Source organism: Anomaloglossus baeobatrachus, chromosome 2, assembly GCF_048569485.1.
Source record: "Anomaloglossus baeobatrachus isolate aAnoBae1 chromosome 2, aAnoBae1.hap1, whole genome shotgun sequence".
Lineage (NCBI taxonomy): Eukaryota > Metazoa > Chordata > Amphibia > Anura > Aromobatidae > Anomaloglossus > Anomaloglossus baeobatrachus.
Window position 1 is genome coordinate 541,643,944 of NC_134354.1, and position 23,521 is coordinate 541,667,464.

The 23,521-nt window shown below is 45.3% G+C and overlaps 1 protein-coding gene across 3 annotated transcripts in view; it reads right to left on the bottom strand.

Annotated features, from left to right (window-relative positions):
* MCF2L (MCF.2 cell line derived transforming sequence like) overlaps positions 1-23,027 on the bottom strand; it is a 305,257-nt gene extending 282,230 nt beyond the window's left edge. For all 3 annotated transcript variants that reach the window (XM_075336651.1, XM_075336649.1, XM_075336647.1), the window contains exons 1-2: positions 22,855-23,027; positions 12,549-12,737 (exon numbers count right to left, since the gene is read on the bottom strand). In XM_075336651.1, coding sequence (XP_075192766.1) covers positions 12,549-12,720 — 172 coding nt within the window. In that variant the 5' untranslated portion in view covers positions 12,721-12,737; positions 22,855-23,027. The remainder of the gene's footprint in view (positions 1-12,548; positions 12,738-22,854) is intronic.
* Between the last annotated feature and the right edge of the window lie 494 nt (positions 23,028-23,521).

Consider the following 23,521-nt stretch of genomic DNA (forward strand, 5'->3'; position numbering starts at 1 on the left):
ACAATCCTCACTACAATCGGGAAGCAGCGTGCAGCCTTCACTTCGTGAGTGATCAGTGCTGGCTGTCAGCGGTAACAGCGGTAACGCTGACAGACGCGTTACCATAGCAATGGTGCTCTCGGAGCTGCGGTTAGCGGTGACGTCACCGCTAACTGCGTTGCTATGGCAACGGTGATCTCCGTTAATGACCGGCTGTGTCAGCCGGTCCCTAACGGAACGGGGAGTCGACCGTGTGCTAGAGCATGTCGCCGGTACACGGCGATACACATATGTGCACCGTGTACCGGAGAGATGCACTCGCAGGTCCTACATGACGCGTCATAGTCATGTGACCAGTCTGTAGCCAATGAGATAATAGCCACGTGACTGGTCACATGGCTATTTTGACGTCACGACAGGTCCTGCATCTCTGCTGGCAGTGCCGGTCACGGGAGGATTCAGCGATCATCGGATGTAATAGCGGCAGGAGACAGAGTGCAGAAGGGATCGCGAGGACCGGTAAGTGTTATGGCAATGTTTATTAACTGTTTGTGATTGTGATTGCCTCCCATTATAGCCTATTGGTTCTAGTTCGGTTCGTCGAACGTTCGACGAACCGAACTCGAACGGGACCCCCGTTCGGCGAGCCGATCTCGAGCCGAACCGCGACCGGTTCGCTCATCTCTACTGTTCACACCTGTTGGATGTGCGGGCCAGTCGTTTTGATATAATTGTATTGCATTTCTTTCTGATTGAGCACTCTGCCCTGTAACCAGGTTGTGCCCACTGCCCACACTCTTTAATAGCTGGATCCATTCTGCTCAGATACATGGGTTTTTATATATATATATATATATATATATATATATATATATATATATATATATATGTGTGTGTGTGTCTTGCGAAAGTATTTGGCTCCCTTGAATTTTTCAACCTTTTCTCACATTTCAGGCTTCAAACATAAAGTTAAAAATTTTAGCGTTATGGTGAAGAATCAACAAGTGGGACACAATTGTGAAGTTGAACGAAAGTTATTGCTTATTTTAAACTTTTTAAAAAATAAATAACTGAAAAGTGGGGCGTGCAGTATTATTCATCCCCTTTAAGTTAATACTTTGTAGCGCCACCTTTTGCTGCGATTACAGCTGCAAATCGCTTAGGGTATGTGTCTATCAGTTTTGCACATCGAGAGTCTGAAATTCTTGCCCATTCTTCCTTTGCAAATAGCTCGAGCTGAGTGAGGTTGGATGGAGAGGGTTTGTGAACAGCAGTTTTCAGCTCTTTCCACAGATTCTTGATTGGATTCAGGTCTGGACTTTGATTTGGCCATTCTAACACCTGGATACTTTTATTTGTGAACCATTCCATTGTAGATATTGCTTTATGTCTTGGATCATTGTCTTGTTGGAAGACAAATCTATATCCCAGTCTCAGTCTCAGGTCATTTGCAGACTCCAACAGGATTTCTTCAAGAATGGTCCTGTATTTGGCTCCATCCATCTTCCCATCAATTTTAACCATCTTCCCTGTCCCTACTGGAGAAAAGCAGACCCAAACCATGATGCTGCTATCATCATGTTTGACAGTGGGGATGGTTTGTCCAGGGTGATGAGCTGTGTTGCTTTTACGCCAAACATATCATTTGGAATTGTACCCAATTAGTTTGATTTTAGTTTCATCTGACCAGAGCACCTTCTTTCACGTTTGGTATGTCTCCCAGGTGGCTTTCGGCAAACTTTAAACAACACTTTCTATGGATATCTTTGAGAAATGGCTTTCTCCTTGCCACTCTTCCATAAAGGCCAGATTTGTGCAGTGTACGACTGATTGTTGTCCTATAGACAAACTCTCCCACCTCAGCTGTAGATCTCTGCAGTTCATCCAGAGTGATCATGGGTCTCTTGGCTGCATCTCTGATCAGTCTTCTCCTTGTTTGAAATGTAAGTTTGGATGGACGGCCAGGTCTTGGTAGATTTGCAGTGATATGATACTCCTTCCATTTCAATATGATTGCTTGCACAGTGCTCCTTGGGATGTTTAAAGTTTTGGAAATCTTTTTGTAACCAAATCCGGCTTTAAACTTCTCCACAACAGTATCACGGACCTGCCTGTTGTGTTCCTTGGTCTTCATGATGCTATCTGCACTTTAAGGGTACGCTCACACGAGCATTGAAATTGGACGAGTGTGTACCACCCAGTTGTTGGTCGGACTGCTTGGATCCGGGATCGTGTTGGCTCGAGGGGCCCGGACCCGGCTTGTCGGACACTTGGATCCGTGAAAAGGGGTTATTTACAGGGGATAAGTTTGTGACGCCACCTTTGGGTTGTGGTAATGGGAGTACCGCCTCTGCTGTAAGGAGTACTGGGGCAGATGGAGTTAAGCAGCCTGATGTTAGTCCCTCCACAGGTAGGGATGGCCCCGGGCTCAGGGGTGTTGGTGTTTATTCGGGAGCGCAGGGTACAGGGGGAGCAGGGTACTCACTGTGGGTAGTCGTGATGCTGGATAAGGATTATAAAGTAGACACGCACGCTGCAAGTAAACCAAGTTCTCTGTGTGCCACAGTCACTACAGGGAGCCCGTCCAGGTGTCTGCTCCCACACCGGTGTCACTTGATAGTCTGGAGCCCACCTCCATGCACAATTTAGTTGTCTGTCGGTGGCCCCTTGGCTTGAAGCTGTTATGGCCCAGCTCACTTTGTGAAGTGTAGCTGTGCTATTGGGAGCTGGCACTTGGGACTTCAGTGGGCTGCTTTTGGCTGGAAAACCCTGTCCCATGTGTTGGGCTGATGCCCCCAATCTCTGAGCTCTGTGGAAAGGTCCCTGAAGGTCTTCTTTCTCAGCAGGTCAATTGTCAGGACGTTGAATCGGCTCCTGACCTAGGGTCCTGTGCCCCGTCGTGCTCGGTACCGGTCAGTTTCTTTTGGGCTTGCTGGTGCCGACAGTCCTCCTAGACTATGTCCGTCGCACCCCTTCCAATGTCACTGCCACCGGTCCCCGACTCCTCTGGTCCCGGACCACCGTCTGTGACCCAACCATGGTCTAGCTCCCCGGGAGCTCACTCTCCCCAGCTCCTCTCTCTTTGAGGGCTCTCACAACTCTCCTGTCCTCTACTCAACTGAACTCACTTCCCTCCCACCAGTCTGCCTGACCCCTAGGTGGGTGGCCCTTTTCCAGCTAGACCAACCCACTGGTGTGTCTGACAGGTCATGATGTGAGGTGTAGATTGGGATTTGTGGTGCTGTTGGTAGTGACACTGGTTTCTTAAGAACCTGGAACCATAAGGGGTAGGCCCCTACACCCTGGGTAAGGATGCAGTACCCTGTGGCACCCTGATGTACTCAGGGGCGCCACAAGTGCAATGCGAGAAAATCTCCCTCATTCCACTCTGACCAATGTTAGTCAATGAGGGTGAGCAGTTGGTCAGCTTTTCTTGCATCCAGATTCTGGATGCGAGAAAGGTAGCAGCATGCTGCAATTTTCTGCAAGAACCGTATCTCTCGTACCCATTCAAGTGATAAATCGGACTGCACTCGGATGTTATCCCAGTGCACTGCGATATACGTACAGGCTGACAATGGAGGAGATGGGGGGGATTAACCCCTCCCTCTCCTCCGCAGCGCCCACCATTAGCTTTGCAGCTGTTACCTGATTGCAGGATCGGGTCACAGTCGCATGACACTCAGCTAATGCTCGCAGCAGAGGCTGAGTCGGGCGTCATTAGCATATTGCATCCGATGCTGTCGTATCAGATGCCATACGCTCGTATGAGTCCAGCGTAAACAGAACACTGAGACTATCACAGAGCAGGTGCATTTATACGGAGACTTGATTACACACAGGCGGCTTATATTTATCATCAGTCATTTAGGACAACATTGGATCATTCAGAGATCCTCAATGAACTTCTGGAGTGAGTTTGCTGCACTGAAAGTAAAAGGGAACGAATAATATTGCACGCCACAATTTTCAGTTATTTATTTTTTACAAAAGTTTAAAATAAACAATACATTTCGTTCAACTTCACAATTGTGTCCCACTTGTTGTTGATTCTTCACCATAACATTAAAATTTTTATCTTTATGTTTGAAGCCTGAAATGTGGGAAAAGGTTGAAAAATTCAAGGGAGACGAATACTTTCGCAAGGCACTGTATATTATAGATACATACATACAAAGGAAAAAGAAGAAATTCCAGCATCCTCGTCCAATGTAAAAATAAAACTCCTATTTATTGGATATGCATTAAAAAAGGTAAGTCCTCGACATTAAAATCCACAAGATCATGTGACATGGTACGCATTTCGAGTGTCTGGCGCTCTTATGCGTGCTTTACACGCTTCAATAAATCTTTCAATCCGTCGTCGGGGTCAAGTTGTAAATGACACACATCCTGCATCATTCGTGACATATTTGCGTGTGACACCTACGTGCAATCAAGATTGAACGAAAATACGGTGATCGCATACACGTCGTTTATTCCTCATACATTGGATGTTTTGTTGTATGAACCTAGTCAATTGAAACGTGTGACATCCCTCATACGATTGTGATGTCTGAGGCTATGTGCGCAGGTGTGCACTCTGCACCGCAGCTTAAAAAAGGTGCGCTTCAGAGCGCAGCTGAAAAGCTGCGTTCTGAAGCGCCTCACAATGTCTGTCATTCACTAATCTCTGTCAGTCGGTCACAATCTCTGTCCCTCTCTCTCTGTCCATGTCAGTCTATCCCTCTTACCCCCTCTCTCATACTCACCGATCCCCGGCGCGGCGCTGCACGGCTTTCTCACTGCTCTGGCGGCTTTTACTATTTTGAAAAAGCCGGCTGCTCATTAAACAATCTCGTATTCCCTGCTTTCCCCGCCCAGCGGTGCCTATGATTGGTTGCAGTGAGACACGCCCCCACGCTGAGTGACAGGTGTCTCACTGCACCCAATCACAGCAGCCGGTGGGCGTGTCTATACTGTGCAGTGAAATAAATAATTAAATAATTAAAAAAAACCGGAGTGCAGTCCCCCCCCAATTTTAAAACCAGCCAGATAAAGCCATACGGCCAAAGGCTGGTATTCTCAGAATGGGGAGCTCCACGTTATGGGGAGCCCCCCAGCCTAACAATATCAGTCAACAGCCGCCCAGAATTGCTGCATACATTATATGCGACAGTTCTGGGACTGTACCCGGCTCTTCCCGATTTGCCCTGGTGCGTTGGCAAATCGGGGTAATAAGGAGTTATTGGCAGCCCATAGCTGCCAATAAGTCCTAGATTAATCATGTCAGGTGTCTCCCCGAGATGCCTTCCATGATTAATCTCTAAGTGACAGTAAATAAACACACACACCCAAAAAAATCCTTTATTAGAAATAAAAAACACAAACATATACCCTGGTTCACCACTTTAATAAGCCCGAAAAAGCCCTCCATGTTCGGCGTAATCCAGGATGCTCCAGCGTCGCTTCCAGCTCTGCTGCATGGAGGTGACCGGAGCTGCAGCACACACCACCGCTCCTGTCAGCTCCACGCAGCAAATGAAGACAGCCGCGCGATCAGCTGAGCTGTCACTGAGGTTACCCGCGGCCACCGCTAGATCCAGTGACAGCTGTTAGCGGCCATGTAGCAGAGCTGAATGGCAGATGACATAGTAAAAACGCATCCCTACACATTACACATGCTTGGCAAGTCAATAAATAAATAAAAAAAAAAAGGGTGCCCAATGCATACGTCACAGAACACATGATCTAAAGGATCGCACACAAAATTAATCAATTTAACATAGACTACTAACGCACGTGTGACAGCAAATGAACGACCTACGTGTGATCTCATAAGATCCCATATGCGACCTGGGCGTGTCACATCGCATACGAGATTGCACACCTAATTGTAAGGTGTAAAGCAGGCTTTAATCCTGATACCTACAACTGCAAACTAGGGTGGAGATTTTAAAAAGACTTGCAGGATGTGACATCAGAGTTAGAGCGACAAGATTCAATATGATACAATTCACAAAAAAAATATATTATTGTTACACACAAATATATTTCAATAAATATTCTTAAGTTCATCCCTCAGGTTCATCCCTAAGGCCCTGTGCGCACTAGGCCGTTTTACCCGCGGATTTACCCGCGGTTTTGCTGCGGAAATTTCTTGAGAAATCTTTGCAATCTTTCTGCAGACATTTCCCAGCAAAACCTATGGGAAAAAAAATAGCTGTGCGCACGCTGCGTTTTTTTCTCATGAAAATTCTTTGCGAAGATTTTCTTGAGAAAATTTCTCGAGAAAATGTGCATGTCACTTCTTTTCCGCAGGTACCTGCGGTATACCCCCGGAATTTCACTCCATTCACTGTAATGTAATCGCGAAATACCGGGGGTATACCGCAGGTAGAAAATGATGTGCGGTATATCCCCGGTATACCCCCGATTTACCTGCGGTAATGCTCATCGCTGCCTGCGGTTTTGCAGAAAGTGATGTCATTATGACAGAAGAGGAAGCGGAGCAGAGTAAACACACACGTCACACTCCCTGGACTCCGCACAGAAGCACTTCCGTGTGAAGTCCGGCGGGTGCCCGTGCAGTCTGCGTCCCGCTCCAGCCCTGCGGCTGCCCGCCCTGCAGTGTCAGTGTCTGCCCGCAGTATCAGCAGCTTGTCACCCTGCAGCGCAGGCAGACACTGACACACAGCAGTGCGTGCAGCCGCGGGGATGACTAGCGCTGCTGTCAGGAGGGGAGATGAGATCATTACCTGCTGTGACAATCTCCTGCCTCCTGACGTCACCGCGGTCACTGCTGTCTATGCCCGTCTCGCGAGCAGCCCGGGACTGTCACTAGCGGTGACGTCATGGACTCTCGCGATACTACTGACAACGAGGCGGGCATAGAAGTCAGTGACAGTGCTGACGTCAGCAGTACAGGAGATGATCACAGCAGGTAATGATCTCATCTATCCTCCTGACAGCAGCGCTCGTCATTCCCTGCAGTGACCTGGGCTATTGATGTTAGCTCAGGTCACTGCATTGCTCTCCCAGCCAATGGTGAACATTCTGTTCTTCATGGACTGGGACAGTGACTATGGTATGGATCGCCGTGGGACGCCCCCCCTTATTGGATTACGCCGGACGTGGAATTGATTGTTCATACCAATAAATTGGTGAAAGAGGGAATGTGGGGAGTGGTTTTTTTTTCAAATAAAACTTTTTTTGTTGTCTATTTTATATTTCTTACTGACTGGGTTTGTGATGTCAGGTATCTGATAGACGCGTGACATCACTAACCCCAGGGCTTGATGCCAGGTGACATTACACATCTGGCATCAACCCCATATATTACCTCGTTTGCCACCGCACCAGGGCAACGGGATGAGTTGGGGCGAAGCGCCAGGATTGGCACGTCTAATGGATGCGCCACTTCTGGGGTGGCTGCAGCCTGCTATTTTTAGGCTGGGGAGTGTCCAATAACAGTGGACCTCCCTAGTCTGAGAATATCAGACCCCAGCTGTCCGCTTTACCTTGGCTGGTGATCCAATTTGGGGGGAACCCCACGTTTTTTGTTTTAAATTATTTATTTAATGTAAAATAACAGCGTGGGGTGCCCTCTGTTTTGGATTACCAGCCAAGGTGAAGCTGCCAGCTGTGGTTTGCAGGCTGCAGCCGTCTGCTTTACCCTAGCTGGCTACAAAAATAGGGGGAACCCCACGTCATTTTTTTTTTTAAATTATTTTTTGGCTAAATACAAGGCTAGGCACCCTTTAGTGCCACATGAAAGTCACTAAAGGGTGCCAGCTTAGAATGTGCAGGGGGGTGAGACATTATATAGGTCTTTCTCATCTATCTATCTATCTATCTATTATCTATCTATTCATCTATCCATCTTTCCCTCTATCCATGATCTGTCTATCGATTATCTATATTATTTATTTCTGTACAGCATAAAAAAAACCCGCAGGGACCAACCTGCGGAAAAACCGCGGCAAAATTGCGGCAAAAACGCATGCGTTTTTCCCGCGAATTTGGTGCGGTTTTTTACCGCAGGTGCGGTAATCTTCAACTCCCAGAAGTTTCTCAAGAAATTTTCTTGAGAAAATCACTTTTCTAGTGCGCACAAAGCCTAAAGGTATTCTAGTTTCTAATAGAAAGATCCATTTGATTCTCTCCTGTGCATCAGTTTCATTATATCCCCACCTCTATTAGACAATGAGATTTTTTCTATTGCATTAACCTTACAGCTATCGGTGTTACCCCCGTGGATGGTGATAAAATGCTCTGAGGCATCTGATGGACTTCTGCTGCTTTTATTGTTAACATTATAGATGTTCCGAAATTCTATGCCTCAGATTGCGACTAGTGCTCCCCACATATTGAATGTCACATGCGGTACATGTTATGACATATATGACATTAGTGGTTCCACAGTTGATTAATGATTTTATGTCATACTCTCTTTTAGTGACACTAGAAATAGTTTTTTTTGTACTGTACATGTGCTTGCAGAGGCCACACATTTTCTGACCACACTTATAAGAGCCTATGGTTGAAAGCCATTTTTTCGGGTTTTCCAAATTTTCACTTGTTCGGCTCATATGGTCACTGGGGGAAATTATGAACCAATTGTACGGTTTTGTTTAGGTACAAACCTGACCCCATTGTCAAATATGGATTTGCAGTTGTATGGATCAGGATTAAGAGTGCCAGATGCTCAAAACACGTACCATCTCACATGATCTTGTGGATTTTAATGTCTAGGACTTACCTTTTTTAACGCATATCCAATAAATAGGAGTTTTATATTTTTACATTGGACGTAGATGCTGGAATTTCTTCTTTTTCCTTTGAACATCATAGCTTGTCCGGCTGTTTTTCCGTGCACCTATCCCTCATTGCACTCTCCATGTGTATCGGGTGAGCTGAATCCTTTTTCTTCATTGTATACATACATACATACAGTATTAGAGATATATTTTATATATAAGAGATCACCTTGTCGCGGTGACCGGGCTCACATGCATTGACCAATGATAGGCTAACTATCTTTTTTTTTCAAATATATTTATTCGATGTTAACATTTTAGAGTGAAGCTGTATGTTTTTGGGGCTAGGTGCACAGCTATACATATTCTATGTGTTACCAGACATACCATAACATCACAAGGTGCACTATTTTTCCCTCTTAAATTCATGGCCACCTGAATGGAAATCATTACAGTTCTTTGTGTCTGTCTGGTGCAGTTTGTTCCCATCCTAGGACGGCTTCAGGTTTCTGCTCCTATAATGCTAATGTGAATTTCACATGTTTAGGACCCCATCTAGTTCTACTGTGGTGGCGGTATACAGAAACTGAACTCTTGCTGAAGGATTCCCTGACATTCACAAAATGAAAAGCAGATATGCCCCATTATAGTCAATAAGGCCATTCTGTTTACATCTGTTCTATAAGCTTTTCTACATGAATTCCAAACAAAACAGAACTGAAAATTAAGGTGTGGACAGAGCCGGTGGGTGGCAGCATCAATAGAAAGATATCCACTCAAAACATTTTCAAGCCCATTGATTTTCAGAATAACTGTGGATTGAGGAATAGTAGAGGAAGTAATACAGGGTTTTCCCGAAAGTAAGATAAAAAACTCATTGTGGAATTGCACTTTTTGTTTTGTAAATTTAACTGCACTTGAAATTTATTTCCCCATTTTCCAGTACAATATGCAGCAAAATGAATGTCATTCAAAAGTACAACTCATCCCGCAAAAAAACAAGCCCTCATATGGCTTTATTGATGGAAAAATAAAAAAAGTTATGACTCTTGGAAGAAGAGGAAGAAAAATTAAAAATGAAGTAAGAAAGGGGTTAAATAAGATGACTGTCAGTGATATGACACTATGAAATGAAGACTCTGGATACTATCCATGTGTATACGAAAATACTGTCTTAATGCTTGCAGACTTCATTACACAGACATGATTATGTAACATTGTATTATGATGACTATGTAATATTACAAGAACGTGAGGCGTCACTACCCCCTATCATATTCCTATCTCAGGGCATGTCATTCTGTCCAGGGATTTGGCAGGGTGGGGAGGCCTAACAGAATATGCTGTGAATACAGGATGTACGGTACATTGCTACAGGCTTTTTCTCACATAATATGAATATACCATTGTATCACAAACTGTATTATTCCCAGGTAGCCACAATTATAAAGAGCATGATGAATAGTATTGTAATTATGTGTGTCAAGTCTACATACATTATACTCTATATAATACAGAAACGTGACACGTTCCATTGTCGTCAAATCCTTCATTATTACCGTAATTAATCAGAGGTCATGTGCTAATATAGACCAGAACGAGTACATAGCCAGCGACTAATTCAGAAATGTAACTTCTCACCTTATATGACCCCAGGATTAGGCTGGAGACACTGGCGGACACAGACAGGAGAGGGCCCCTGTGCAAAGACAATATATGCGGCCTTTGCATTCTAGTAGCTCATAATAATATAATGCACAATTCCATTTGCTTTTGAGGTGGAAGTAACCCCCTTACCTCTTGGGCCCTGGGCAGCCGCACAGACTGCACCGATGATTAGGGATGGAAGTTCCAAGTTTCTTCTTTCGAATTAAATAAAAAAAAATAATTTTTTTTCATCGGATGCCATACTATGGTGCTAATCTCCTGAGCACCTAACACTTGCACAATTGTATTCAGAACTCCAATAGCAGTTAATGTAAAGAACTATGAATGTCAATGAGGCCCCAAGACAGAGAAAAAGGAAAACTGCTCTATCGAGAAATATGTCAATATTTACACTTCAGAATGATCCAGGGTCCCATTGGACTTAACAAAGGCCTCTGTGTAGGGTGATATGTGGTGTATGATGTGTGTTGGGACTCCAATAATGTATTTTGTGTTTGAAGATGCTGTGGAGATATAAGGGTCAGGAGGTGCTCTCATCCACTGGCCTGGCTGTATTTAAGAAACTGAACACCCATACTCCTTCCCCATGAGCACAACACGATTCATACAAACAAAACACAGGGTGAGTGAACCACACATCAGTAACACTTTATCGGGTCACCAAGAGAAAACAGCATCTAGTAGATTCCCAGCAAGGACAAGAGATGGTGCAAGTAACAGATTCTCACACTTCCGCTGGTTCGCCAGGGATTAGAAGCTCCGCAACTTCGAGACACCCAGTGCCTCTACCTCAGCCAGCAATACCCCGCTTATGGCGGGTACACACTCAGAAAAGGTAACAGCAACTCAGGAAGCCGACTGGGCACAGCGAGGTTTATGGCCAGGTGACCAGATTGTCCCAATCTGGGATCTCCAAACATATTTGTGGGCTCTCTTTTAACTTGAGGAACATTTTTGTAATCCACCAGCTTGAACCATGGTCCTATAGAATCAATCCAGTGACAGGAGCAGGCCTCTTATTATATCCCACAGCACCAATTTTAGGGCATTGTACCCTACAGGATAAACATGGATGTTCCCTCATTGTTTTCTAGTTCAATTAGACTGCATAACTGTCCTCCAAATGATGCACACTAATACACCGCATGAGGCTGATGCAATCAGTAATCAGAAGGCATTCCACAAATTAGCATATAAAAAGGGGCACTGGATAGTCTCACATGAAACAATGGCTCATGTTCCTTGATTTACTGAATAAAGGAATAGTAAGTCTGACAAAATTAACAATAGTTCACCCAGACACAAGTGGCAAGATTTTCCTCATTGACTGAGTCGTAACATATGCTGGCAAAACTTTATTTTTCTCCTTGTCATTGTGGCCATGGATAAATGAATAACCTCTTTTAAAGGAACGAGTCTCCAGGTTTTCCGCTATATAAACTAAATCCACCACCTTTAAGCCATCATCATAGCACTTCAGAAAGCAGTTCAAATGTGCCTAGCATCCCCCCACATATCTAAGAAAATACCTTTTATAACCCTCCCATATGCGAATTAAAACAAGTCCTCTATGATGGGTTTCACTTGTCTCAGCTCAGCTCCTCCTCTGTTTCCGAAAACCCTGGCCCTCCCGCCTTGACTGACATGGCCGACATCCCCTACGCAATGCACACATTCTGTTTCACCTGCACAGCTCCCATTGACTGTCCGGGCATGAGAGTTGAACAGATTGTGAATGACATAGGAGACACCAGTCACACGAGTCAATGCAAAAAGGCCAGGGATTGTAAGGATGGAGGAGGCACCGAGCTCAGACTAGCGACACCCTACAGAGCTGAATGATTAGCATAAGGTATGGGAAGATGATTAAAGCTATTTTCTTTGATATGTGGAGGAGCTTATGAACAGGCTGCTTGGTTTTCCTTCTGCATTCATAATCTTACAAAGTGCAGTAGGTTCAGTATGAGGGCACAGAAGATGCAGTATAAACGCCATACTGACTGCTGTAGTTAAGAGGTTTTATCTATATAACATTGCTGTGTTCTGAAAACCTACAAAACCCATTCCTGACAAACCTAAAATGAAGTGCATATTTCATTATCCCAACAAGGTTCTTGATGACTGTAGACAGCAGTCAGAAAATAGATGCAATCTTTTCCTTACCTGCCTGTAAATCCAGCTCAGGTTGGTCTTCAGGGACGAGCTGGAGGACATCAGACACGTCCACCTGGTGATCATTCCCTTCTGCTTCATCCTCGTTAGAGGATCTCCCTGAAGCGAAACAGATGCTACCTCCAAGTTCCCGGCACAGTAAGAAGTCCCAACACTTAGGCATGAAATCCCAGACAGCTCCTATGGGAGAATGGAAGATAATCCTAACAATTACCAAATGTATGGAATTTTTATATAAAAAGATGATCACATCTTCTACAAGACAATGTGAGCTCATCATTATTTATTATACAAACAACAATAATATTATTAATAGTGTGAACAGAACAGAAAATCAACTCATGGCAATATCACTTAAGCACATCCAGAAGGGTGTGTACGGCAAAGAATAATGATGTAAGGGGATTATACTAATGGGAATAGGGAGAGATTGGAGACTGCAGAATATACCCAAAATATTTATCCTTGTAAGATTTCCTTAAAGTGCTACAACCATCAAGCCTCAGACAGATAAATGATGAAGCTGCTCCAATAGTCAGAAGCTCATGTGATTTTCCATACAGGATATGGTGTGATTTTGCTTACTCCTGAAAATATAAGTAAAGGTTTACTAACAAGGTCACATTTTCAGCCTGGACTTCCTCTATACATATTATATCCCAGAAGTGGAAAGAGAAACGGAAAATGAAGGATTGCAGCAATAAGCAATGTAAGTGTTCACAATGATAACATCCCCGAGATCAACATGAAAAAACCTTTCCTGGGGATATCACTTCTACAGTAAATTGCTGGGATCATTTTATAGGATGGAAACAATTTTCCTGCTGTAGGAATACCAAGCTAAGCCTCAGAAATGGTGTGTACATGATCAGAGCAAAGCTAAATCCTTGTAAAGCCAGGCTTAGTAATTGGAAACACTGACCAGAACCTACATGTCTCAATGAAAAGTGATACATTTGCCCTATATATCAAACATCAGAAATATTTGTGTTGTAGGGGATATCCACAGAAGAGTGGAAACGTATAATTTAATGTAATTATTCCCACATCCGTCACATAACGGATCCGTGTTTTCATGCTGTTTAACTCAGGGATTGTCCTATTCTCATCTGGTTTTGAAGATTAGAATCAAACATATGTCTGTTAGAAATGGATGGCACACAGAAGCCATCTATTTTAACTGATCCGTTTTCTCACTAGTGATATCACAGTAGAGTACCTGACCGATATAAATGTTACTGTGATATCATTAGGGAGTAAATAAATACCCTCTTGTGGTACCTCAGCACCACACCTTAGTGAAACCCTCTTCAGATGTAAGCTACCCGAGCGACACACAGATGCTGCTCCTGTTTACCTGCCGGATTCCTCTTGTGATGTCAAATAGGTTTCCTGACTAAAAACACACCAGGTTTGTAGACAGAACAGCCATAGTGATGTCTCAGCGGTTTGCTTAACAGAAAGCGGTTTATAATATTACAGTAGCCTCTTTGAGTTGTTCTGAAGCCACTCCTTTGTTATATTAGCTGAGTGCTTACGGTCATTGTTTTGTTAGAAGGTGAACCTTCTACCAACTCTGAGGTCCAGAGCACTCTGGAAGAGGTTTTCTTCCAGGATATCTCTGTACTTGGTCACATTCATCTTTCCTTCAATTGCAACCAGTCGTCCTGTCCCTGCAGCTGAAAAACACCCCCATAGCATGATGCTGCCACCACCATGTTTCACTGTTGGGATTGTATTGGGCAGGTGATGAGCAGTGCCTGGTTTTCTCCACACATACCACTTAGAATTAGCAACAAAAAGTTCTATCTTCATCTCATCAGACCAGAGAAACTAAAGGCCTCGTTACACACAGCGACGTATCTAACGATATATCGCCGGGGTCACGGATTCCGTGACGCACATCCGGCATCATTAGCGACGTCGTTGCTTGTGACACCAACGAACGTCTGTTAATGATGGAAAATACTCACCAAATCGTCCATCGTTGACACGTTGTTCGTTTTAAAAAAATCGTTGATTGTTGAGGACGCAGGTTGTTCGTTGTTCCCGAGGCAGCACACATCGCTACGCGTGACACCTCGGGAACGACGAACTGCAGCTTACCTGTGGCCGCCGGCAATGAGGAAGGAAGGAGGTGGGCGGGATGTTACGGCCACTCATCTCCGCCCCTCCGCTTCTATTGGGCGGCCGCTTAGTGACGCCGCACGAACCGCCCCCTTACAAAGGAGGCAGTTCGCAGGCCACAGCGACATCGCTAGGCAGGTAAGTCCATGTGACGGCTCCTAACGATTTTGTGCGCCACGGGCAACGACGGAGGCGGCTGCTTTTACCAGCGATATTGCTAGCGATATCGCTGCGTGTAAAGCCCTCTTTATTTCTCATAGTCTGGGAATCCTTCATGTGTTTTTTTGCAAACTCTATGTGGGCTTTCATATGCCTTGCACTGAGGAGAGGCTTCCGTTGAACCACACTGCCATAAAGGCCTGACTGGTGGAGGGCTGCAGTGATAGTTGACTTTGTGGAACTTTCTTCCATCTCCCTACTGCATCTCTGGAGCTCAGCCACAGTGATCTTGGGGTTCTTCTTTACCTCTCTCACTAAGGCTCTTCTCCCATGATTGCTGAGTTTGGCTGGATGGCCAGGTCTAGGAAGACTTCTGGTGATCCCAAACTTCTTCCATTTACGGATTATGGAGGCCACTGTGCTCTTATTCTTTTGTAACCTTGGCCAGATCTGTGCCTTGCACAATTCTGTCTCTGAGCTCCTTGGGCATTTCCTTTGACCTCATGATTCTCATTTGGTCTGACATGCACTGTGAGCTGTGAGGTCTTATATAGAAAGGTGTATGCCTTTCCAAATCAAGTCCTATCAGTTTAATTAAACACAGCTGGACTCCAATGAAGGCGTAGAACAATCTCAAGTAGGATCACAAGGAAATGGACAGCATGTGACTTAAATATGAGTGTCTGAGGAAAGCGTTTGAATACTTACAGTGCTGGCCAAAAGTATTGGCCCCCATGCAATTCTGTCAGATAATACTCAATTTATTATTGAAAATGATTGCAATTACAAATTATTTGGTATTATTATCTTCATTTAATTTGTCTTCAATGAAAGAAAAAGAAAAAAAATTGTCATAAAGCCAAATTGGATATAATTCCACACCAAACATAAAAAAGGGGGTGGACAAAAGTATTGGCACTGTTTGAAAAATCATGTGATTCTGCTTTAATTTGCGTAATTAACAGCACCTGTAACTTACCTGTGGCACCTAACAAGTGTTGGCAATAACTAAATCACACTTGCAGCCAGTTGACATGGATTAAAGTTGAATGAACCTCTGTCCTGTGTCCTTGTTGGTACCACATTGAGCATGGAGAAAAGAAAGAAGACCAAAGAACTGTCTGAGGACTTGAGAATCCAATTTGTGAGGAAGCATGAGCAATGTCAAGGCTACAAGTCCATCTCCAAAGACCTGAAAGTTCCTGTGTCTACAGTGCGCAGTGTCATCAAGAAGTTTAAAGCCCATGGCACTGTGGCTAACCTCCCTAGATGTGGAAGGAAAAGAAAAATTGACGAGAGATTTCAACGCAAGATTGTGCGGATAGTGGATAAAGAACCTCGACTAACATCCAAACAAGTTCAAGCTGCCCTGCAGTCCGAGGTTACAACAGTGTCAACCCGTACTATCTGTCGGCGTCTGAATGAAAAGGGACTGTATGGTAGGATACCCAGGAAGACCCCACTTCTTACCCCGAGACATAAACAAGCCAGGCTGGAGTTTGCCAAAATTTACCTGAGAAAGCCTAAAACGTTTTGGAAGAATGTTCTGTGGTCAGATGAGACAAAAGTAGAGCTTTTTCGGAAAAGCCATCAACATAGAGTTTACAGGAAAAAAAAAGGGGCATTCAAAGAAAAGAACACGGTCCCTACAGTAAAACATGGCAGAGGTTCCCTGATGTTTTGGTGTTGCTTTGCTGCCTCTGGCACTGGACTACTTGACCGTGTGAATAGCATTATGAAGTCTGAAGACTACCAACAAATTTTGCAGCATAATGTAGGGCCCAGTGTGAGAAAGCAGGGTCTTCCTCAGAGGTCATGAGTCTTCCAGCAAGATAATGACCCACAACACACTTCAAAAAGCATTAGAAAATGGTTTGAGAGAAAGCACTGGAGACTACTAAAGTGGCCAGCAATGAGTCCTGATCTGAATCCCATAGAACACCTGTGGAGAGATCTCAAAATGGCAGTTTGGAGAAGGCACCCTTCAAATCTCAGGGACCTGGAGCAGTTTGCCAAAGAAGAATGGTCTAAAATTCCAGCAGAGCATTGTAAGAAACTCATTGATGGTTACCGGAAGCGGTTGTTCGCAGTTATTTTGGCTAAAGGTTGTGCAACCAAGTATTAGGCTGAGGGTGCCAATACTTTTGTCTGGCCCATTTTTGGAGTTTTGTGTGAAATGATCAATGATTTGATTTTTGTTTCATTCTCTTTTGTGTTTTTTCATTGCAAGCAAAATAAATTAAGATAATAATACCAAAGAATTTGTGATTGCAATCATTTTCAAGAAGAAACTGAATAATATCTGACGGAATTGCAGGGGTGCCAATACTTTTGGCCAGCACTGTATGACCATGTGATATTTCAGTTATTATTGTTTAATAAATTTGCAAAAAATTCTACATTTCTGTTTTTTATCTTTCAAGATGGGGTGCAGAGTGTACCTTATTGAGAAAAAAACTGAACTTTTTTGAATTTACCAAATGGCTGCAATAAAATAAAGAGTGAAAAATGTAAAGGGGTCTGAATACTTTCCGTAACCACTGTATATCAGCGTAGATAGGAGTAATCAGCCTACCAGGACAAGAGAAACCTGTGCTGCCGGGTAATGTCACAATCAGTTATCGTGACTACTGGAAACCATTGATTTTGGTCAGAAAGAAATAGAGGAGTTTTATTTTATTTATTTTTTTGCCATTTATTGTATATATTTGTGCAGTAGAGATGCCAGGAGTTCTAGTTTACAGATTGTTGTGACTGATTGATCAGCAATTCCCTAAGGGTACTTTCACACCTCCGGTTTTTCTTCTGCGGCACAATCCGGCACTTTGCAGGAAAATCGCAACCGTTTTTTTTTGCTGCCGGTTGCGATTTTCCTGCATAGACTTTAATTAGTGCCGCATTGTGCCGCATGGCCTTACGTTCCATCCGGTTTTTGCCGCATGCGGCAGATTTAGCCGATGCGGCGGCCGGATGGAACGTTGCCTGGCACGTTTTTTCGTGCGGCAAAAAAAACCGCATCGCGCCGCATTCGGCCGATGCGGCGCATCTCTCAATGCATGCCTATGGCGGCTGGATGCGGCGCGATGCGGCAAATACCGCATTCGGCCGCCGCATGCGGTTTTTGCCACTGCGCATGCTCAGTAGCATGCCGCAAGCGGCAAAAACCGGGCGGGCCGCAAGGGAAAAACTTATGCAAAGGATGCGGTGTTTTCACCGCATCCGTTGCATAGCTTGCACAGCCGGATTGAGCCGCAGGGCTCAAGCCGGATGTGTGAAAGTAGCCTAAAAGCTTGTCTTAAAAGACAGTACAATCCCCACAAATGATCTGAAGTGTAAAAATAAAAAAAATCAGGACCAAGAATCAGTTGGGCATTTCCATCAGTGCCATCCTCACAGCTAGACGTCATGGCAGAGATAGAATCTGTTCTGTGAATAGACAGCTGGGCACATATCCGACTGCGTATCTACACGAGTATTCTGCATGTAAACGTAGCCACATAAAAGCCAAATGTTATAGGTGTAAGTAAAGGGCAGTGGGCTTCACGGGCACTATTCCTGCTAATGCAATCAGGAAACCACCACTACAGCAGTGTTAGGTAGGCCTCTGTAGCCCCCGTAGAACGTGGTAGCAGTGAAGGGGATCTAATTGTAACTGAAAGAAACTATCTTCAAGTATGTACTCAGAAACTGCTTTTTCCATTACGGTGTTAGATTAAATGAATATGGTCCATGAGCAGAAAGGCAGAAAAGCATAGGAAACTGCTAAGGCTGAGTTCACATGTCCGTCATCATCCCTTAAGGCCTCTTTACACGCAACGACATCGCTAACGAGATGTCGTTGGGGTCACGGAATTCGTGACGCACATCCGGCCTCGTTAGCGACGTCGTTGCGTGTGAAACGTACGAGCGACCGCTAACGATGTAAAATTCTCACCATATCGTTCATCGTTGATACGTCGTTCTCATCTCAAATATCGTTGCTGGTTCAGGACGCAGGTTGTTTGTCGTTCCTGAGGCAGCACACATCGCTATGTCGCTGCGTGTAAAGCAGCCTTTAGAACGGATCCAGCAGCAATCTGTTGGCAAAAAAGTTCTGCAAACACAACTTTTTTTTGTCCATTTTTAACTGATGTCAGCTGGATCAGTTTTTTTTTTTTAATATGGGAGTCTATGTAAACTGGATCCGTGAACAGATTGCTATTTACCGTCGATTTGAAACTGATCCAGTAAGAAAAAACGGATCATTTACAAATAAAAGAAACTGGATGACTAATTAATGGATCCGTTTTCCTTTCAATTCAATGTTAAAAGAAATGGATCTATGTGAAATCAATGATTTAAAAACAGACAAAAAAGTTATGTCTGCCAACTGATTACTACTGGATCCATTCTAACGATTACTGGATGTGTGAATTCAGCCTTCGCCCCATGGTTTTTAAACACCTGCAATACTGTGCCACGTGTAATCTCCCATTAGTTACAAGCCCACGATACATCACAGCGCTATCTAATTCCTGTAGCATATGACCCTGACTCGCAGACACAGCAGACATACTCGATAACACTCTCCAACAGGTGTGAATATGAGACATTTTCACTTTGTGAACATCCCCCGTGGCAGCAGCATCTTGTATGGATGAGCTAGAAGTAGAAAATAGACCAAGTGTGAAAACAGTGACAGAATCAAATAGTGTCATTTCATTATAACTCTCCTCCCCAGGTAATGTGATATGGGGCATAGGGAGCATGGATAACTGCAGAGAGGCAGCCGTGCAACGCTCAGAGAGTCTTGTATATGGCTCCTATATAATATAGTGCAGCTATACCCCCTCACCCACCCACAGTGCCCCATAAGGCTCTCCATACCCGATGTCAGGGGAGGTAAAAGATTGGAATTCTCTTCGACTTTACACGTCTAAGGCTGCTTTCACACTACGTTTTTTCAACATGCGCCATGAACGTTTTTTTAACGCAAAAACGGATCCAGTGCAAATGCATTTTCATTTCAATGCATTTGCAATGGACTTGCGTCAACATGCGTTCACCTGCGTTTGCGTGCATTATAGTGAGGATCCAGCGACTTGCAGTTTTTTAACTTTTTTCAAAAACGCTACTTGTAGCGTTTTTGAGCTGCGTCCAAATACTGCAAATCGCTGGATCCTGACTAAACAGCACGCAAACGCATGTGAATACTGGCATGCTGATAGACAAGATCCTGCTTGCTCTACTGAGCATGCCCAGAAACCAGCCTGGCGTGATCAGTCCCCTTCTCCCCCTCCCTCTCTTCCCCTCTCTCTCTCTCCCGCCTGAGAGAGGCAGACGCTCATAACCAAGGTAAATATCGGGTAACCACAAGCAAAGCACTTCTTAGTTACCCGTTGTTTACCTTGGTTACGTGTGCAGGGAGCCGGCTCCCAGCAGCTGCGGGCTCGTAACCAAGGTAAATATCGGGTATTCAAGCAAAGCCCTTCACTTAGTTACCCGATGTTTACCTTGGTTACAGCTTACTGCAGCTGTCAGATGCCGGCTCCCAGTCTCACGTTCAGTTCCCCTCACTCCCTATCACATGTCTCCAATGCCCGCCCATAAACTTCAAGTGACAGGATCCTGCAAAATAACACATGCGTTTTTCTTTGCAAAAACAGGATCCGCTTTTGCAGCAAAAAAACGTTCATGACGCATGCTAAAAAAAAAACGTAGTGTGAAAGCCGCCTAACATGCCTAGGACACACGATGAGAAAAACGGTGCAAGTGCAATGCAATAATAAAAAAAAATTGCATTCCACTTGGACCAATATTACTCTATGGGGCTGCTCCAATGAGCAATTGTTTTCTCAGCTCTAATCGGACCGAGAAAACAGTCGTAGCATGCTGCTGGTGGAATGCGATCTTGTTCCACTCGCACCCATGCAAATCTATGGGGCGAGAGAAACACTATACTGCTCTCGCATTATACCAGTGTAACGCAAGAGCAGTGCGATTCTCGCATCAGGCGGCAACGGAGGAGATAGGGAGATAAATCCCTCCCTCTCCTCCACAGCGCCAGCCCAACCCTTCTCCGCAACTGTGGCCTGATCGCACGATCGCACCACAGTCGTATGACACTCGGCTCCCGCTGTGCTGCGAACGTGTGCCGAGTGTCATGCGAGCACTCGCACTAATCCCCGTGTGACCTAGGCTGAAATTCAGGGCTGATTTGTGCAGTGGTGGAAATTATCCAGAATATAAGAACAGAGGTATAGCCTGTCATGGGATATTCAGACCCGGGGGAAAGTTTGACCTATGTGATAAACAAGCCGGAATGGTTTGAAATATTTTTATCTTTTGCACCTATAGAGAGAAATCTCATTCACATCCTGTGGAGAAAATCTGCAGGGTAAACTCTGAGCCGTGCATTGGAAATCTGCAGCATATCACTTTATGCAGTGAACGTCACCATGGATTTCGCCTTTTGCAATGTAAATGGTGAAATGTGCAGAAAACCTGTATCTTTTTAGCAGCAACAGATTTCACAGCACAAGCAGATTATACCATACACCCATCGGGATTTAGGTCAATGGGCTCATTTTCATAAAATAACCATGGCACTTCTAGCTGGCGATGCACAACCTGGATCCAAGCTCAAAGTGTAAACACAAGGATACTTTGCACTCCAATGGTATGAAGAGGAGTTCAAATTGTATTATAAAAGGTGTTTGCAATCCAAAATAAATGTTTCGGTCACATCTGGACCTTCTTTATTCCGGATTGCCAGGAGACATCTGTGTAACAGCACGATGGTGCGGCATCCATCGCTTACTACAAGGTGTCTTGGAGTGCCAAGTATCTTTGTATGGGACTCATTTTCAGTCACAAAACTTTCTGCAACAAAGATTGCAGCGTGGGAACTTTCCCACTGTGTGTATGCTGTGGGTTGATGTTCACCTCAGCATTGTTGAACACAACCGCAGCATTTTAATGTTCTTTAACATTCCATAATAGTTATACAAAGGAGCAAAATAACTAATACGGTCATACAGAATTGCATTCCTAAACAAATATCCCCCCCACCCTCCAAAAAAGCAAAATAACAAGTCATCTTGTACCCTTCGTAGTGGTCGGTAGGACTCCCAGAGATTCCAATAATGGGGCTCTGCAACCCTGTCCCAAAAAGGTGCGGTGGTGAACCTACTCGATTCATTGACAGTAGGATTACCGAGTCCAGCGCTCAACTATTTCCAGCAGTCCCATTGTTAATAAGTGGAGCCAAGATTGATTATGGGCACCACTGCTCTATTCAAGATGCGGCAATGTTCTGGTGGGGTTCTGATCTTGGGATCGCTGGTGGTCCCAGTGCTCAGACTCCCAGTGCTCAGCAAGTTGTCATTGTTCCTATAGAGTGGATAACATTTTCAGTATTAATCCTTTAACGTGAAACCCGCTGTTCTAGGCATAGGGCGCACCTACTGTGCCATGCTGCTGAGTACAAAGTGAGAGAAACCACTGGCATTTCACTACACTAGGGTCAGATCTCTGGCTTTGGCCTGGTGACACCTCTACATTACCAGTGTCTTGAGATTTCCCAAAAACAGATAATGGCAAAATCAATAAACATGTAAAAAAATAAGTTGTGACCATCCATCACCAGCAGCTACTGAAAGCAGGTGCTGCCATGTAGTGCACCGCCGCCTGTACATTGCGACTGGCACCACTGACACTTCTTAATAATAGTAAGTACAAGTTACCCATCAGGCAGATTTTAGCAGCATACAGAATATTGGTTGCTGCCAGGTCCTGGTGCAGATCAGCAGTGGCGAGTGCCTATGGCCAGCATCATACTCCAGTATATGGCTCCTCTGGTCACAGATATGGGCAGAGCATGGCACCTGCTCCAGAGATCGCCACAGCAGGTGATGTGACTGCAGCCTCTCTGCTGTATACAGCCGGACTGACCAACGCACCCAGCAAAGTTTACTGAGCAGGTGCCATGCTACCGGCGCTGCCACTATGCCCTGACAGCCAGGCTACCCACCTCTCACAAGGAGCTCTGCACTGTGGCAGCTCTGCAGCTCGTCCTCCGCTATCCCTCACCTTCCCGAACAAATGTGCTCTGCTCCTGGCTGCACAAGCCGGCTCCCTGCCCAGGCTGCCCGGCCATACACAGGCTGGAGGAGTGGACGCGAGAGGAGGCAGCGCAGGATGAGGCGAGTCCTTCAGACGGCAGCGGGAGCCGCAGTGACCCGCGGGCGACACCTAGCGGCAGCCGCTAGAACAGCCCCTACCGAAGTGACCGCTCAGGTGCGGAGCTGCAGGACAGAGGAGGTGCGGGGCAGAGGAGGTGCGGGGCTGCGGGGCAGAGGATGGTCAGGGCTACAAGGCAGAGGAGGTGCAGGGCAGATGAGGGTCAGGACTACAAGGCAGAGGAGGTGCGGGGCTGCAGGGCAGAGGAGGTGCGGGGCTGCAGGGCAGAGGATGGTCAGGGCTACAAGGCAGAGGAGGTGCAGGGCAGATGAGGGTCAGGACTACAAGGCAGAGGAGGTGCGGGGCTGCAGGGCAGAGGAGGTGTGGGGCTGCAGGGCAGAGGATATGCGGGGGCTGCAGGGCAGAGGAGGTGCGGGGCTGCAGGGCAGAGGAGGTGCGGGGCAGAGGAGGTGCGGGGGCAGAGGAGGTGCGGGGCAGAGGAGGTGCGGGGCCGCGGG